Source organism: Mandrillus leucophaeus, unplaced genomic scaffold (assembly GCF_000951045.1).
Source record: "Mandrillus leucophaeus isolate KB7577 unplaced genomic scaffold, Mleu.le_1.0 Scaffold49, whole genome shotgun sequence".
NCBI lineage: Eukaryota > Metazoa > Chordata > Mammalia > Primates > Cercopithecidae > Mandrillus > Mandrillus leucophaeus.
Window position 1 is genome coordinate 2,091,831 of NW_012105253.1, and position 19,885 is coordinate 2,111,715.

The 19,885-nt window shown below is 37.4% G+C and overlaps 1 protein-coding gene across 1 annotated transcript in view; it reads left to right on the forward strand.

The window, feature by feature from the left end:
• KDM7A (lysine (K)-specific demethylase 7A) overlaps nucleotides 1-19,885 on the forward strand; it is a 69,781-nt gene that overhangs the window by 32,423 nt on the left and 17,473 nt on the right. The window contains exons 7-11 of the mRNA XM_011995499.1: nucleotides 768-930; nucleotides 4,746-4,833; nucleotides 6,047-6,153; nucleotides 13,400-13,491; nucleotides 15,816-15,905. Coding sequence (XP_011850889.1) covers nucleotides 768-930; nucleotides 4,746-4,833; nucleotides 6,047-6,153; nucleotides 13,400-13,491; nucleotides 15,816-15,905 — 540 coding nt within the window. The remainder of the gene's footprint in view (nucleotides 1-767; nucleotides 931-4,745; nucleotides 4,834-6,046; nucleotides 6,154-13,399; nucleotides 13,492-15,815; nucleotides 15,906-19,885) is intronic.

Sequence of the window (19,885 nt, forward strand, 5' to 3'; positions counted from 1 at the left end):
CCTTGCTTTATCTAGAGCTGCATTGTTCAAAACAGTTAGCACTAGCCATGTGTGACTAAATTTAAATGATTAAAATGGAATGTAATTAAAAATTCAGTTCCTTGTTTATACTAGGCACATTTCAAGTGCTCAGTAGCCACATGTGGCTAATGACTACTGTATTGGTTAGCACAGATACAAAACATTTCCATCATCACAGAAAGTTCTATTGCAGAGTACTGATGTAGAAACTCAGTCTTCATCTATATCAAATGCTTGTGCCTCAGCAGTGTTCTGGGCTGTATTTGATGCTGGGTCCTTGGGTTCCTTTTTTTTTTTTTTTTTTCGTGAAGAAGCAAAGAATTAGTTTATTAAGGGAAGTTTATTTATAGATTTTTAAAAATAATCATTATGCTATGGATCTTAGTAGAAAGGGCAAAGCTTGCAGAGATGACTGTGGGCCTGTCAACACATATTTACTTCTCTACTTGACAATGAGAGGAGGTCAGTGGGATGTTTGTGCTTCTTTGCCTTCCTGTCTTGCAGCTATTTCTTCAACACTACTTTATTGACTCCTTGTCAGTCGAGGAGGGGGAGCTTTAAACATGAAAATGTTTACTAAGGGCAATAGCTACTGATCAGGTGTGTGAAATACGTCTTTTGAACCTAAAAAAAATCTGATAATTATCTAATTTAATTTGTATCCTTGTATTGGGAAATTGCATCAATGTAGGCTAGCCTAAGTGTGGCTTTTCCTTTTTCAAAAATAGTATGATACTTCCTTTTAGGGTGAGAAGATTTTTTATTTAATAAAGCCAGCAGATGAAAATTTGGCACGTTATGAATCTTGGAGTTCATCTGTGACCCAGAGTGAGGTGTTCTTTGGAGATAAGGTGGATAAATGCTACAAATGTGTCGTAAAGCAGGGACATACCTTATTTGTTCCTACAGGTAAGGTTTTCATCCCATCCCCTACTCACCATGGTTGATACTCAGTCACATAGAGTTGGCTTTTAATTAGAACCTCTGGCTTTAACATGTTTGGAAAGTAATTTTTATGACATTTGTTAAGAAATAATTCTGATCTTGGACTTTTTAGGTTTTGTTCCTTAGAGGTTTTCTCTTCTAGTTAGGACTTCTTTTGGCATTGTATTTATATCATTTGCCTTCATTTTTATTTTTATTGAGAAAAAATTCACATACCATAATATTCACCCCTTTAAAGTTTACAACTCAGCGGTTTTTAGTAGATTAATAAAGTTGGGCAAACAAATGTCATAAAAACTACTTTCCAAACATGTTAAAGCCAGAGGTTCTAATTAAAAGCCAACTACTAATTCTAGAACATTTTCCTTGTCTCAAAAAGAAATCTCGTACTCTTTAGCAGTTACTCTCCATTCCCACCTCCCCTGAGCCCCTGGCAACCACGAATGTACTTTCTGTCACTGTGGATTTGCCTCTTTGGATACTTTATGTAGATGGAATCATACAACATGTGGGCTTTTGCATCTAGCTTCTTTCACTTAGCCTATTATCTTCTAGGCTCATCCATGTTGTAGCATGTATCATTACTTCATCTTTTCATGGCCCAGTAATGTTCCATTGTGGGATATACAGGTTGAGCATCCCAAATCCAAAAGTCTAAAACCTGAACTGCCCCACAACTGAAAGCTTTTGAGCATCTGCATGACCCTCAAGAGGAAATGCTTACTGAAGCATTTTGGATTTTGGATTTTCAGATTAGGGATGCTCAGCTGGTAAGCATATAATGCAAATATTCCAAGATCCAAAAAAAAATCAGTACTTCTGGTTCCAAGCATTTTGGATAAGGGGTACTCAGCTTGACCCTCTTTTGTTTATCCATTTACCAGTTGGTGGACATTGGGTTGTTTCCACATTTTGGCTGTTTGAATAGTGCTGCTTTGAACATTTGTATACAATTTTTTATGTGGAGGTATGTTTTCATTTCTCTTGGGTCAATATAGCTTGTAGTAGAATTGCTGCATTACGTGGTTTAACTACAGTTAACTTCTTGAGGAATTGGTGACCTGTTCTCCAAATAGCTGCACCATTTTATGTTCCCACCAGCAGTGTATTTGGAGTCCAGTTTCTCCACACCCTCACCAGTGCTGTAATTGCCTTCTATTCTAGTGGTGTGATGTGTCATGATTTGAATTTGCATTTCCATAATGAGTAATGATGCTCAGCATTTTTCTTGTTGGGCATTTGCATATTCGCTTTGGAGAAATGTCTATTCAAACCCTTTGCTCATTTTAAAATAGGGTTATTTGTCCTTTTTAATTGTTGAGTTTGTAAGCATTCTTTATTCTATGTACTAGACCCATATCAGTATGTATGATTTGCAAATATTTGCTCCCATTTTGTGGGTTATCTGCTCACTTTGTTGATAATGTCCTTTGATGCAGGAAAGTTTTTAATTTTGGTAGTCTTAACTATGGTTAGCTCTCCATTGCTGTTAAAGACCAAGCCTGTAAGAATCTGGGCTGCTGTCCTAGGACAGTTAGGAGGCGAAGGGTGTGTCTTGAGAGACCCTCAAGGAAAGGATTGAGTATCAGTCTTAGCTGTAGTCTCAGGTATAGGTATCAGGTCTGTCATTTTGAGATGTAAATGAATGTAGAGTATAGACTATCCAGACCAGTGGTTTTGAGAATTGTGTGCTGGTTTTGGTGACCCTAATGACTGTAGAGTTCACAGGGATCTGTCCCCACAGGCCCTGCTGAAAGCCTTGCCTCTGGTGTATATAATAATAATAGTGTGTTGAACAAATGAAGACGTGCCTTAGAACTACCAGAATATTTGCCTAGATAAGTATCAGTATTTTCATTGTGAATGGACTGATTCACATTGTGAATGCCCCTCCCTTAAATCTTCCTACTTCTTGCTTTTATATGAAGTATTTTGTTGTACCTTCTTCAAAATCATAAATTGACATTCATAGAATAATGTTTTTTATTGATTTAATATCCTAACTAGAATATAAAGAAATTAAAAGGTGATTTATAATGAAATGCTATTTCAGTATGTGCCTGGTTAGGCACAGCAGCATTAGAGAAGAGAATGAAATGGTAATTGCATAAGGAAGGAAATCAATCTAGGTGTGTGTTAGTGGCAACACAAATTCTATCAGTAGCACTGGTGTAGGTACTGATACTTCCTGGAATATCAGAATCACCTGGAGGACTGGTTACAACACAGATTGCTGGACCTCATGGCCAAGGTTCGGATTCTGTGGAGCTGGAGTGGGCCTGAGAATGTGCATTTCTAACAAGTTCTTGGCTGATTCAGGTACTGCTGGTATGGGGACCATATTTGGAGAACCACTGCTGTAGGCAAAGTGATTTTTTTTCCCAAGGTAGTCAGCAACTGACAAGCTTTCAAACAAACTACAGTACAATTTTTGTATTTCAGGAAATTGTGCCAAAACCGTGAAAAAATACTGTGTGTGCATGTCTGTATATACAGATATATATAATATATAATAATGGAGTTCTAATTTCTAGGCTGAGATAGTTAATAGGACAGGCTTTGTACCTATATGAATGCGCAGGAAAATTTGACAGTCCCGAGTGATGCAGGACAATTTCATTTTGTGTGGAACTGTCTCACATGTTGCACTCCTGGCTCCCACTCACAAAATGCCAGTAGTGCTCCCAGATCATTGAGACAATCAGAAAAGCCCCTAAACGTTCCAAAACATCCTGAACAGGCAGTACTGCCGCTATTGAGAACCACTGATGTGTAGGATTTGGAGTTGGCACAGACTTCTAATTTGTGGTTTCAAGGTCAAGCTCAAGGCTTTGTGCCTTTGAGCACAGAAATGGGCACACTTGAAAGTGAGTCCTTTGAGGGTTTTTGTTTTATGTTACAGTTCAGTGAGGGGTCAAAAGATGAAAAATATAAAGAAGATGGGATTTGTGTATTTTAAAAGCTAATTTGCATACAAATATGTTTGTATATATTTATTTCTGGTGAAGTCTTTAAGTCTGCCAACACTTTTTTCAAAAGTTAGATGTCATGTCTTAGAAATGGTTCTCACTTTGTAAGCATTTGTATGAGAATACAAAATATCATTTTTTGGCAACTCCTATATTTGTAGGACCATAACCCTTCATAATTAAATGTGGGTGATCTACCTTTTCCTTCTTACAGAGTCAGGTCTCAGGTTGACTCCTGATCCTCCTCTGCTTAGTCCTTTCAGGGCACTGATTTCAGGATGACACCAGGACGATGGAGTGTCCCACCAATCCTCGTGTGTTCTCTAATGGAAAATGTGCTTTTCTAAATCAAACCAGATTTGGCTGGTCTGAGAGTAAAATCTTTAATATAAAGTTGGGTTGTGTTTTTAAACTAAAAAACAAAAACAGGCTGGGCACAGTGGCTCACGCCTTTATTTCAGCACTTTGGGAGGCCAAGGTGAGAGGATCACTTGAGGCCAGGAATTTGAGACTAGCCTGGGCAACAAACTGAGACCCCATCTCTATTTTTTCCTTTTAAAAGGAAAAAAGCAAATACACTAAGAACTACAAAAACCTTCACCTTATTTCTCAAACTCAGCATAGAGCCTACCATATAATAGGCATTTAATAAATATTTAATTAAATCTATGTATTATAATAAACATTAACTTCTCTAGCACTGAAATATGAAATAAACTGATATTGATATTTTGAGTTACTGCACAGGTAGATATCCTATTTGGTTTACATTTTGAAAAATGACTCTTTATATATTTTTAACCATTTCAGGGTGGATCCATGCTGTGCTCACTTCTCAGGACTGTATGGCTTTTGGGGGGAACTTCCTACACAACCTTAACATTGGCATGCAGCTCAGGTTTGTGTCAGCATTTAAATGACCTTTTATCCTTTTTAAAAATAGGATACTCTTTTTTTTAACTTAAAAAAAAAATCAATAGCATGTTTTATTTGAGATTCCATGGAAATAGTCCCTGAGATATTATTAATAATAAGAGCTTTTAACAAAAGTAGTATTTTAAAATTTTGCCAGGGGGATACTTTGCATTTCAAATCTAAAACAACAACAACAAAAAGGAACTTACTCAGATAATACTCCAAATTTCAAAATTTTGTGAAAATGTATGTGTTCTCCCTTGGCTATTTTTGCAGTGAGGGAGATGAACAAAATCTAGTCAGACTGAGATGTGACTTATGGTACTAGAAAAAAGCAACCCTAAGTTAGGACTACTATTGAAACACCTGCTTTAATTTTGCTGTAGGTAAAGGATTAATAGCTGTTTCTCCTCTGTATGAGAATTTGACCTTTGCATAACTCTCTTCCCCTGATAGTCTAATGAGTGTTGACTTTTACTAGGTAACACTGCTTATGGTAAAAATGATTCCGGATTGATAAACTGCATCAGGACTGGAAGAACTAGAAATACCTAGTAGGGAGCCATGTCTTTGGACTTGCCTGAATGTGGTAACTCTTGTAACTTGACACACTCGTAGAGATTCCTAGAAGCTATGCATCTGTGTGTGGTGTTATTACAAGAGATAGTGGCTCTTACAGGGCATAAGGCTTTAAGCAGCTTTAAACAGCTCCCACACCTACCAAGTGTGGATCTTGTCTTTTTGTACCTGAGCTGTCCCTGAGGGAGGGATGGCTCCTGTGTAATTCGTGCCAACTGTGGTCTTGAGCTGGAATACCTAGTTGAGCCTAAATAAAACTTTTGGGTGAGTATTGCACTGTTGTGGATACATGGAGCTGTTTTCTGAAACACACAGTTTTATTTTTTGTAGTAGAACCCTCGTAAAAATCTCTTTTGTTAAAACTAGGATACACATCCAAAGGTGTGATCTTGATCTTCTGTGAAGTCCTTTACAATTCTTAAGTATACCGTCAAATTCCTTAAAGTCAGAACCTGGATAAGATCACAATTCAGTCTTGTCCAAATGTGATGTTGCTAAGAAATGTAAAATACTTCATTGGTCTTATATATCATGACCTGCTTATTTTCAAGTTGGTTACTTTTATCTAACTTTGAAATGCTAATATTAATATTAAATATTTCTTCAAAATCATTTAGGTGTTATGAGATGGAGAAAAGGCTAAAAACACCAGATCTTTTCAAATTCCCTTTCTTTGAAGCCATATGTTGGTTCGTAGCCAAAAACTTGCTGGAAACCCTGAAAGGTAATTAATAATTTACGTATTTGTATATGATATGATGCATATTGTTTGTCAGTTTGCTCACAGCCACCTTACAGAAAGAGTCCCTTTTCTAGTAGAGTATGGATGTCACTCCTATTTTGTTTTTTAAATATATGGTTTTCCCCCATCCAGGAACCTTTTTAGCAAGTTAGAGTCTCTAGTCCATAACCTGACAATCCATGTTCTTAAAAATTTGTTATAAAAGACCTGGATCAGAACAATGTAGGTAATATTAGAAATGTTCATTCTATCTAGTACTCTAGAAGCCTGCACACATTATCAAGCACGTAACAGTGCCTAACTCTCAAAAATACAGTTTATTTCAAGAGACTGTTACCTAACATATGTTCCCAAAATTTCCTTTTAAGAAAGCAAACTAGGCTGGGCGCAATGGTTCACTTCAGTAATCCCAGCACTTTGGGAGGCCAAGGCAGGCGGATCACCTGAGGTCAGGAGTTCAAGACCAACCTGGCCAACATGGTGAAACCCCGTCTCTACTAAAAAAAATACAAAAATTAGCCGGGCATGGTGGTGCATGCCTGTAATGCCAGCTACTTGGGAGGCTGAGGCAGGAAGAATTACTTGAACCCAGGAGGCAGAGGTTGCATTGAGCCGAGATCATGCAATGGTGACAGAGTAAAACTTTGTCTCTTCCCCCCCCCCACCAAAAAAAAGTTCATGATTCTGTAGTTGAAGAAAAAAAACCTTTTTTGAACTTGTCTTTATATTTGAACTCACTTTTTAAAAGGTGGAATTTCAGACTTTGATGTTTTAATATTTTGGTTTAATAATCTTTGAGCACTCAAGTTGGAGACTGATGTCACTTGCTTCTACTTCCTGCTTTTCATCCTCTTGTGCTAGTGAGAATAGTTTGTCTGCTTTTTGTGTTGTCTAACTTTTGTAGTCAGTTTGTAAATAGTGCTACTATTATAACTGACAGCTCTCAGAATAGACATAAACGGATTAAACAGTAAAGTTTATTCTGAACATTCGCTTCTTTTTCCATTTTAAAGTTAAACAAGAAGAAAAGGTAAAATGAAAAGAAATAACCAAAAATTTACTTCCCAAGATAGGATGTACAGAACTAAAATGATAAAACTCATATAACAATGGTACCCTAAACCCCCCACCTCACAGCATAGCGCAGAGATGTCCTGGCAGCACTTCTGGTCTATGGGATGGGGGTAGAATCCCATGCATGAGAAGGGGACAGGTCCTTTCTTCACAAGACCAGTTTTGCTCCAGAAATGAATCCTTATCATGAATCGCTGATGCATTCAGTGTTTTCAGTTATTTTTCTTGGCTGTAGGAATGTCACAGTGGACTGTACAGTTGTCATACGTAGTTTTCAGTAAAATACTGGACAATAGAGTTTATAGTCTCCTATTTAAGTGCAAGCCTAGACAGACAGGAACACTTTTATATACTCATAAAAACACAAATTTCCTCGTTTTGTGGAAATAAATCCCAATTATTGAACCTTCTGGTTAAGAGGTTGGCAATTCTATACTTGGTTCAGGGTACTTTCTCCCCTCTTTTCTCTCTTCCTGTCCTAAGACTCCAAGTTCCTGTCTTGTGGTTAGCTAGGAGAAACTATCCACGAACACACAAACACACACACACACACACACACACACACACACACCCGTACTCCTGGAGTGATGCACAGTGGTCTTTTTTTCCACTAATGTCTAAGAGAAGCTCATTCTTTAACTTCTTAAAACAAATTAAGAGCTTTATCTGAAAGACAAAATCTTGCCATTGCTCGTGAAGCCACAGGAGCAATTTGCTTAGTCTTAGAACTGTTTAAGTCTTTGTGTTAGGCCATCAAAAGTTCAGAAACATTGAGGTCTGATTGAAAGCATGACTCTGTACATTAAAGACTTTTTAAAAAAGGATTATTAGGAAAGGGTATTTGTAGGTTGTTTTAAGATGTTTCATTTTATTAGCCAGATCAGTATAGAATACCTGGCAATCACAGTGATTCAATCCAGTCTCATCAAGGCAAAAGCCAAATGATCATTATAGCAATTGCCATCGTTTTAAGCATTCATCGTGGAAACAGGAATAGTGGTCTTGTGACCCCAAATTATGTTGTTCTTTTATCCGTAACCTTTTTACTTTACATTGTGGCCTATTGTTTGCCAGCTCTCAGACTGTTCTCAGGCTTATATGGTGGGTTAAATGAGGTTGAATCATCTGAAACTCTTTACTGTGTTTCATGTCAGTGATAGTAAAACAATGAACCAGTTTGGATTTGTGTAAGGAAATTAGCCACTGTGCAGAAGCAAAATCCTTCGTTTCAACTTAGCTGAATTTTGGACCACATCTAATATATTTTGTTTGTTTTAGATTATCACAATTTGATTTAAAAACTCAAAACATTTTTATGTGTATTTATATTTACTTTACTCTGTTATTAAACTAGTCGATTATAGAGATCACACACAAGTTCATACTGTGTAAAGAATAAGGCTGTTATTACTCAGGTAACCACTACCCAAATCAAGCAAAAACAGCCTTGCCAATACCTTAGAAATGCTCTGTTACCTTTTTCGTTACACCTTTTTGCTTCCCTTCTAGAGATAACCATTATCCTGACTTTTGTGATAATCCTTTTCTTCAGTTTTACCAAGCCTATGTTATAAACTAAAATAATTTAATTTTCAGCATTTGTAAACTTCCTATGAATAAATTCATACTGGTATTCTCTTGTAACCTTTTACTCAGCATTGTTTGTGAGATTCATCCATGTTTTTGTGTGTGCCTGTAGTTCTTTTTCATTGCTAGAGTATTCTGTTGTATGAATATACTGTGAGATATATATATATGATATATATGTTATATATATGAGATATATATATGTTATGTATATGTTATATATATATACACATACACTGATTCTGCAAGTTTGACGTTTTGGAGTTATTTTTGGTTTTTGGCAATTATGGAAGATGCTGCTAAGAAGTTCTTGTCTTTGTCACCTAGTGCAAGAATTACTCCAGGAAACAGGCCTAATTGCTAGGTCATAGATAGAATTTAGTAGTTGCTGCCAAATTGTTTCCAATTCCCATTTCCATGGCAGGGCAAACGAGTTCCCAAAGCTCTATGCTCTGGCCAACACTTGGTATTGTTAGGTTATAATTTTTGCAAATCTCATGGATATAAAGTAGTATTCTTTGTGCTTTTAATGTGCATTTCCCTGATTATTAATGGAATCGGGTAGTTTTCTTCATATGTGTATAGGCCTTTTGGATTTTCTCTTTAACTGAAGGACAAAATTTCTTAAATTTAAAATAGTATTTTTTCAACTTTTATGGTTAGTGCTTTCTGTGCCTTGTTTAAGTAGTTCTTTCTTATCCCTAGGTCTTGCAGAGATCCTTGTTTTCCAAAAGCTTTTACTTGTGTTTTGCATTTAGGCCTTTAACTCACTTGGAATTGATTTTTTTCTTTTTCTTTCTTTTTTTTTTTTAATGGATGGTGGGAGTATATTTTCACTTGCTTTCGTGTAAATATCCACTTGTCCCAGCACCATATTTTGAGTAATCCATTCTTTTTCTGTTCTTCATAAACACCGCTCGTCTCCTGTATCGTGTGTTGATACCTGTGTAGGTCCTGGGACATACACACACATACTCACCCACCCTTCTGTTCCAGTGGGCTAGCAGTCTGTCTCTCCACCAAGCACACTATCTTATTAACCTTTGGTAAGACTTGATATCTGGTAGGTCTTCCTTCTTCAAGTATGTCTTCGTTTTTCTTTCCCCTTTCATTTTTATATAAATTTTTGAGTTACCCTATTACAAGCCAACACCACCCTACCAAACGCAACCAAACAAGTAAATAATAACGTGGAGGTTTTTTTTTCTTTTGAAGGTGTTAACTCTAGAGATCAATTTGGGCAAAATTTGATGTCAGTAAATACTGAGTTTTCTAAAAATGACATGGAACATCTCTGTTTATTTAGATCTTTAATGTCTTTTGGCATTTCTTATTTTTTCTTCATAAAAATTTTGCATAGATATCTCTTGCTAGATTTATTCCAAAGTAGTTCTTTTTTTAGTGCTATTATAAAAACACATATCATTGTATTAGTCTGTTCTTGCATTGCTATAAAGAAATACCTGAGACTGGGTAATTTATAAAGAAAAGAAGTTTGATTGGCTCAGGGTTCCTCAGGCTCTATAGGAAGCACGATGCTGGCATCTGCTTAGCTTCTGGGGAGGCCTCAGGAGACACAACCGTGGTGGAAGGCAAAGGGGGAACAGGAGCAAGATAGGGTGAAGTGGGAAGTGCTGCACACTTTAAAACAACCAGATCTCACAAGAACTCAACTGTCACAAGAACAACACCAAGAGGATGGTGCAAAACCATTCATGAAGGATCCAGCCCCATGATCAAATCACCTCCCACCAGGCCCCACCTGTAACATTTGGGGATTACAATTGAACATGAGATTTGGGTGGGGATGCAGATCCAAACCATATCAGTCATTACTATGTATATACATATGGTTGAACTCACATGACATTTCTGTTTTTTACTTCAAATATAGTCAAATATTAGCAATTTCATATGGTTCAACTTACTAACCATGTGATACTAGAATATAGAAGCAGTTACTTTTTATACTGGTTTTAGCAACCTTGTTAAAATCTATTCTTTAATCATTTATCTGAGGCTTTTGTTTGATTCTCTAATACACAGTCATATACATCCACGTTGAATAATGACAGTCTTGTTCCTTCTTTTCTAATATTTATATCTTTTTTTTTTCATTGCTTTACCGGGTTGTCTAGGACCTCCAGGGAAATAGTGAATAGAAATGGCAAAGGTGGGCAGCTCTATCTTTGTTCTCAGTCTCAGAAGGAAAGCTTTCAATCTTTTGCCATTATTACCTTTGTTGTAGGCTTTTTGTTGATAACCTTTATCAAATGCTTGTCTATTCTAAGCTAGCTAAGAGGTTGTTTTTTTCCTTTCTTTTAAAAAATGATCAGTAGTAGTTTAATTTTTATGAAAAGCTTTGCCTGCGTATATGAAAAGCTCCATGATTTTTCTTCTTTAACCTTTTAATTTAGTGGTTATATTAATTTATTTTCTATTATTAACTCAACCTATAATTTTTATATACCATTAGGTTAGTATATTGTTTGTATTGTATCTATATGCTTATATTTTATATATTCTATATGTAACTATGTATTACATATGGGTGTGTGCGTGTGTGCATTTGTTTGATTTTGGCATATGAGTGAAATTGGCTTGTGCTTTGTTTTCTCAGACTGTCCTTGTTAGATTTTGGTATAAAAGTTATGCTAGCCGGCCGGGCGCGGTGGCTCAGGCCTGTAATCCCAGCACTTTGGGAGGCTGAGACGGGCGGATCACGAGGTCAGGAGATCGAGACCCTCCTGGCAAACACAGTGAAACCCCATCTCTACTAAAAATACAAAAAATTAGCCGGGCGAGGTGGCAGGCGCCTGTAATCCCAGCTACTCCGGAGGCTGAGGCAGGAGAATGGCGTAAACCTGGGAGGCAGAGCTTGCATTGAGCCGAGATCCCGCCACTGCACTCCAGCCTGGGCGACAGAGTGAGACTCCATCTCAAAAAAAAAAAAAAAAAAAAAGTTATGCTAGCCTTAGACAAAATGTTGGGATTGTTCCTTCTGTTTCTGATCTCTGGAGAAGTTTGTGTACAATTGGAAAGATTTCTTTTTTGAATGACTAATAGAACTCACTGATGATCTGGGTCTATAGTTTTCTTTGTGGGAAGATTTTTGACTGCTGAGTCAATATCTTTAGTGATTAAATGACCATAAAGGTTTACCAGATAATTATTGAGTTCATTTGTATAAATTATTTTCTTAAAATGTATCTAGAAATTACATCTAAAATTTGACATTTGTTGGCATAAAGTTCTTCATGTTATCCTCTTACCTACTGAATATCTGTGGCATTTGTAATGACATTGTTTCTATTCTCCATACTGGATATTCGTGCCTGTTTTCTCTTTATATTAATTTTGTTGGTTTTTTTAAAGAACTTGTTTGAGGCTCTGTTTGCTGTTTTGTTAATTTTTGCTTATGATTTTTATCCTTTTTTTTTGGTATTAAAACTTTTTTGTGGGTCTTCAGTTCATTAATTTTCAGCCTTCTAACATAAATATTTAAAGCTGTACATTTCCCTGTATGTATAGTATACAACACATTTTGATATGTTTTCGTTATTTAACCAACATATTGTCTGATTTCCAGTGTTTTTCTTTGATCCAAATGTTGGTCTATTTTTTACTATCTGCATTTCTTAATTTCTAAACATAGAGGCTTTCTTTAGCTTACCTGCATTATGAACATATATATGGTTTAGATCTTGGACTTTGATGAGACTTGTTTATGGTCCTGGAATATGGTTGAATTTTGTAAGTGTTCTGTGTGTGTTTGAAAAGAATGTGTATTCTGCAGTTGCTGGGTACGATATTCTATTTATGGCCATTGAATCAACTTTATATTGTTCAAATTGAGTATATGCCTACTGATGTTTTGTTTTTTGTTCACTTTATCTCTTACCAAGAGAAATATTTGAAAATCTTCCGCTGTGATTGTGGAGTTATTTCTCCATGTAGTTCTGTCTAGTTATTGTTTTCTATATTTTCATATTGTGTTATTTAGTACAAATTCTAAGTGGTTACATATGTCTTTCTGGTGAATTGAATCCTTGGTCATTATGAAATAACCCTTTATTAATGACAGTTACACACCCTTTCTTTTGGACTCTTGGTATCTTTTCCCCATCCTTTTATTTGAAACCTTTCTGTATTTTTAAATATGGTATGTATGCATATTTAGCTTGTTTAAAAATCTGGCCAGATACAGCGGCTCACACCTATAATCCCAGCACTTTGGAAGGCCAGGGCTCGAGGACTGCTTGAAACCAGGAGTTTGAGACCAGCCTGAGCAAAATACTGAGACCCCATCTCTACACAAAACAATTAAATCCAGTGAAATGGTCTTTCTTTTAACTGGAGTATTTAGTAAATTACACTTAATGTAATTCTGTTTCTTTTTCTTTCTTGTCTTTTTGGATTGATCGTTTCATATTTCACTTTTTTATCTTTTTATTAATTTGGAAGTTGGATAGTTTTATATTTGGTGGTTACTCAAAATCTGAAGTTAATCCTTTTAACTTGAGAACATTTTAACTTTTTTTTTCTCACCCCATTTCCGTTCCTACAGAACTGAGAGAAGATGGTTTCCAGCCTCAAGCTTACCTAGTACAGGGAGTGAAAGCACTGCATACTGCTTTAAAATTATGGATGAAAAAAGAAGTAAGTTGTTTCGACAGTGAAATCACTGTGTTTTATGTTGCAAGATTAGGAAAACAGAGTCCTTGTGCTATTTTGACAGCACATGTGAATGCCAATAGTAGAGGGAATAGAAATCATGCTTTATATACCACCTCCATTTTATTATTCAGTATATACAAATGTACTGGTTTCTGTTATGAGAATAAAGTATTTAGATATTTCTTTAATCTTTGATCTGGAAAAGAAAGTAATTAAAGTATATTTAGGAAATTGACTAAGAAATGAACATATAGATATGGAATAATAATAAATAACATTGAGCTCTTATAGTTGTGCTGTAGTGTGCTGAGAGCACTGTGCTTTGTCTTTATAAACATAATCTCATTTAATCCTCAAAGCCAACTGTGTGAGGTCTAGGTGCTATTGGTACCACAATTCTACATATGGGAAAGCCAGGGTTCAGAGTTAAGTAACTTGCCCAAGAGAACTGGTGAAGTTAGGACTTAAAACTTAGATCTCTGGGACTGCAAAGCCTATGCTCTTTACCACTCTGCTAGATTTATGTAGAAGGGAAGGGAAGGAGAGTCCAAATTTCAAGCATGAGCTTTCCATTTTCATGAAAATATCAGCTAGTTGTTTGCATTTGAATCCCACCACCTCCAGATCTTCATTTAGAATTAGTGTTTCCTTCCCTTATGCATCCATGCTGTATTTCTTGTGCCTATGGGCTTAAAACAAATGTTTATAAAGTAATATATTCGTGTTTCTTTCAACTGGGTCTGTGAGCTCTTGAACAGAGACTGTCTTTCTCATCTTTATTATAACTCCGTGGAACTTTGCACATAATACGATACATGCATATGTGAGCTGATGAAAATACATGTCTATATTTTCTTTTTTTTTTTTTTTAACAGAGTCTCAATCTGTTGCCCAGGCTGGAGTGCAGTGGTGCGATCTCGGCTCACTGCAACCTCTGCCTCCTGGGTTCGAGTGATTCTCCTGCCTCAGCCTCCTAAGTAGTTGGGACTACAGGTGCGCGCCACCATGCCCAGCTAATTTTTGTATTTTTTAGTAGAAATGAGGTTTCGCCATGTTGGCCAGGCTGGTCTTGAGCTCCTGACCTCAGGTGATCCACCCACCTTGGCCTCCCAAAGTGCTGGGATTACAGTCATGAGCCACTGCACCTGGCTGTGTCCGTATTTATTTCTTGATTGTCCCCTTGAAATAAAAATCTTGCTCTTAAGAAATACTGGGAGACAGTAATTAATAGGTTACTGTCTCAATAATTTTATACTCCCTTTTCACTGTATTATCATTGCTTCATATCTACCAGAGCACAACACTGTGGAAGTATTCAGGAAAATAAAAATCATGTCCTCCACTGTGAAAGACCTTATTGTCTAGGTGACAAGGAAAGCCATAAGCAAATTTAAAACTGTTTAACAAGATAAAAATAAAATAAAGCATATGTTGCCAAAACGGTATAATTTGTATCCTACTGAAGGCTTTAGATGTGTGATTCTCAAATTTGTGACTTTATCACTTTATCAGAATTGCCTTTAGAGCTTTTTTTTTTTTTTTTTTTTTTTGAGACGGAGTCTCCCTCTTGTGCAGGCTAGAGTGCAGTGGCACAATCTCTGCTCACTGCAGCCTTTGCTTCCTGGGTTCAAGTGAGTCTCCTATCTCAGCCTCCCGAGTAGCTGGGATTCCACGCCCGGCTAATTTTTATATTTTTAGTAGAGACGGGATTTCACCATGTTGGCCAGGCTGGTTTGGAACTCCTGACCTCAGGTGATCCGCCAGCCTCAACCTCCCAAAGTGCTGGGTTTACAGGTGTGAGTCACCGTGCCCAGCCTTCCCCTTTCCTATTGATGGGATCTCTTCTATTTTGCTTTTGCCTATTAAAAGAAAAAAAAGTACAAAAATGTATTCAAATTAGACTTCCCAAGAGAAACTAGGATTCCTTTAGTGTCTGTGTTCTCCTTAAAAATCCTTATGCATTATGAATTAAATGTTAAGCTTAATTTGTTACTTTACTAATTAGTAGTAGTAGTTAGAATTACAGTAGGCTTTGAGGAGTAGAGTACAAGGTTACTACTCAATATAAAGCAAAATTAACTGTGAGACAAGTCTGTTTTTAACATAGTCTAAGAGGATTTTGTATGTTAATGAGAATCTCCTTAGAAGGCATTATACCAGCTACACAAACTCTGAAACCTGGCTTACTAGTATTTGGTGATGTCTGTAACAGTCTAGAGAATCCAAAAATTGGTTGAATAAATTTGTTTTTACATATTAAAGTGTAAATAACTTTGGTTTTCTTATTTTTATTAATCCAAATACAGCTTGTATCTGAACATGCCTTTGAAATTCCAGACAATGTTAGACCTGGACACCTTATTAAAGAACTTTCTAAAGTAATTCGAGCAATAGAGGTAAGAGTAGAAACTGTCATGTAAATGCTTGGTTATTATCTGCTTTGAGAAGCAAATGGATCTATCCCCACTCTACAAGTATTTCAAAACTCTTACACACTTAGAAGAAATATAATGAGCTGAGTATTTGGAGGTTTCTCAGGTTTTCAGGCTTCTGAAGTCCTTGAGAGAAATTTGTAATATTGTATTCTCATGAAGTAATAAGGAAACAGTTACCAGGTTACTTTAGGATACTTAAAAAAATAAAAAATACGGAGTATAAACAGTAAAACTTTTAGATCCAATTAATTTCAGCTACCCAGAGAGGAATACATGTTTGTATCGTTAGAACAAGAGAAGAAATGTAAGGTGAGTGAGTCAAGCTAGGGAAGCTGGGATGGAGAGAGGGATGATAAGCAGTAGAGTGGGGCAAGGAGATGCTTAGGTAAATGCCCTTTAATAAAAGCTCAGAAAATCTGATTAGATATTTTAATTTATTAAGAGCTATTCTTGGTGTTTAAGAAAGGGTGTTTTAAAGTAATTCTTCAAGAAGGTTGTTCTGTTAGTGTCTAGCTGAAATTGAGAGGAAATTAGGTGGAGGAATGGAGGCCAGCTGATGATTTAACAGCTTATATTAGGGCTGTGTTTGGAGAATGAAAAGAGGTATACATTTACAAAATATTAAAATGCTTGGTTTAATATCAATGGATAGAATATGTAATTCTCAGTGTGTTCAGATACAGGAGAAAAATATGTTCTGTTTTTAAAGTGTTATAGTAATCACATTTAAATTGGTTTAGTATCAAAAGTCATATATCTGATCTTAAATATATATGTAAGTTTATACATATATAAATATCATGCATGATAACCAAAATGAAGAATAAACTTACAATGAAAGGTGTGATTCTATATAAAAAAACTATAAATCTTTACTTATAGAAGTAAAACAATAGTTAAATAAATGGGAGTGTCATCTCTGAAAATGTCAATCAACTCTAAATTAGTATTACAAATTTAAAGTGGTAGAATACACTTGGAAGAATAATTAGAGTGTCCCAGAGAGCAGCCAGTCCAGGATGGATCAGGGGAATGAAAGGATCCATATTTGTTATGGATTCAAGTTTATTTGGGTGTCTTATACTTTGTCTGGCAATCCTATCCAGGAAGGATGTCTCCAGAGAAAAATATAAAATTATTAGATCACCAAATGTGTTTGAATGTTTGTATTCTTCTAGTGGATAATTTGGGAATCAATTAGTGATTGAATAAGGGAATGTAATGACAATATGTTATGTGTCACAGAGTTAATTTTTACTGAGTCCAATTTACTGAATATTGAAGGAAAGGGAGGTATGTGCATGTTTAAGAGAGATGTGTAAGGATTAAGACTTCATCTTGCATGATAGGAATTCAGTAATATCTGAAGCTGAAAACAGTATAAACATGTCATTTTATAATTTGGAGGCAAATAACTGGAGGGAAAACCATTTAGAAGAGTTGGAAGTCCTGGCTATATACCTAGAAGAATTGATAGCAGTGACTCAAACAGGTATTTGTGCATCAGTGTTGATAGCAGCATTATCCGCAGTAGCCAGAAGGTAGACCAAGCAACCCAGGTGTCTATCAGCAGGTGAATAGATAAAGTGTGGTACATACTCACAGTGGAATACTACTCAGCCTTATAAAAGAAGGAAATGCTGACTGGGAGGGTTCCAAGATGGCCAAATGGGAACAGCTCCAGTGTACAGTTCCCAGCGTGAGTGATGCAGAAGATGGGTGATTTCTGCATTTCCAACGGAGGTACTGGGTTCCTCTTTCTGGGGCTTGTTGGACAGTGGGTGCAGCCCACGGAGCGTGAACTGAAGCAGGGCAGGGCATCGCCTCACCTGGGAAGTGCAAGAGGTTGGGGAGTTCCCTTTCCTAGCTAAAGGAAGCCATGACAGATGGTACCTGGAAAATCAGGACACTCCCACCCTAATACTGCGCTTTTCCAATGGTCTTAGCAAACAGCACATGAGGACATTATATCCTGCGCCTGGCTCGGAGGGTCCCACGCTCACGGAGTCTTGCTCACCGCTAGCACAGCAGTCTGAGATTGAACTGCAGGGCGGCAACGAGGCTAGGGGAGGGGCGTCTGTCATTGCTGAGACCAGTAGGTAAACAGAGCTGCCGGGAAGCTCAAACTGGGTGGAGCCCACCACAGCTCATGGAGGCCTGCCTGCCTCTGTAGACTCCACCTCTGGGGGCAGGGGATAGCTGAACAAAAGGAGCAGAAACTTCTGCAGACTTAAACGTCCCTGTCCAACAGCTTTGAAGAGAGTAGTGGTTCTCCCAGCATGGAGTTTGAGATCTGAGAATGGACAGACTGCCTCCTCAAGTGGGTCCCTGACCCCGGAGTAGCCTAACTGGGAGACACCTCCCAGTAGGGGGCAACTGACACCTCATACAGCTGGGTGCCTCTCTGAGATGAAGCTTCCAGAGGAAGGATCAGGCAGCAACATTTGCTGTTCTGCAATATTTGCTGTTCTGCAGCCTCCGTTTGTGATACCCAGGCAAACAGGGTCTGGAGTGGACATCCAGCAAACTCCAACAGACCTGCAGCTGAGGGTCCTGACTGTTAGAAGGAAAACTAACAAACATGAAGGACATCCACACCAAAACCCCATCTCTAGGTCACCATCATGAAAGACCAAGGGTAGATAAAACCACAAAGATGGGGAGAAAACAGAGCAGAAAAGCTGAAAATTCCAAAAATCAGAGCACCTCTTCACCTCCAAAGGAATGCAGCTCCTTGCTAGCAATGGAACAAAGCTGGACGAAGAATGACTTTTGACGAGTTGACAGAAGTAGGCCTCAGAAGATCGGTAATAACAAACTTCTCCAAGCTAAAGGAGGATGTTCGAACCCATCACAAAGATGCTAAAAATCTTGAAAAAAGATTAGATGAATGGCTAACTAGAATAACCAGCATAGAGAAGACGTTAAATGACCTGATGGAGCTGAAAACCATGGCCTGACAACTGTGTGACGCATGCACAAGTTTCAGGAGCCGAATCGATCAACTGGAAGAAAGGGTATCAGTGATTGAAGATCAGATGAATGAAATGAAGTGAGAAGAGAAGTTTAGAGAAAAAAGAGTAAAAAGGAACGAACAAAGCCTCCAAGAAATGTGGGACTATGTGAAAAGAGCAAATCTACATCTGATTGGTGTACCTGAAAGTGAAGGGGAGAATGGAACCAAGTTGGAAAACGCTCTTCAGGATATTATCCAGGAGAAGTTCCCCAACCTAGCAAGGCAGGCCAACATTCAAATTCAGGAAATACAGAGAACACCACAAAGATACTCCTTGAGAAGAGCAATTCCAAGACCCATAATTGTCAGATTCTCCAAAGTTGAAATGAAGGAAAAAATGTTAAGGGCAGCCAGAGAGAAAGGTCGGGTTACCCACAAAGGGAAGCCCATCAGACTAACGGCGGTTCTCTTGGCAGAAACTCTCCAAGCCAGAAGAGAGTGTGGGCCAATATTCAACATTCTTAAAGAAAAGGATTTTCAACCCAGAATTTCATATCCAGCCAAACTAGACTTTATAAGTGAAGGAAAAATAAAATCCTTTACAGACAAACAAATGCTGAGAGATTTTGTCACCACCAGGCTTGCCTTACAAGAGCTCCTGAGGGAAGCACTAAACATGGAAAGGAACAACCGGTACCAGCCACTGCAAAAACATGCCAAATTGTAAAGACCATCGATGCTGGGAAGAAACTGCACCAACTAACAAGAAAATAACCGGCTGACATCATAATGACCGGACGAAATTCACACATAACAATATTAACCTTAAATGTAAATGGGCTAAATGTTCCAATTAAAAGACACAGACCGGCAAATTGGATAAAGAGTCAAGACCCATCAGTGTGCTGTATTCAGGAGACCCATCTCACATGCAGAGACACACATAGGCTCAAAATAAAGGGATGGAGGAAGATCTGTCAAGCAA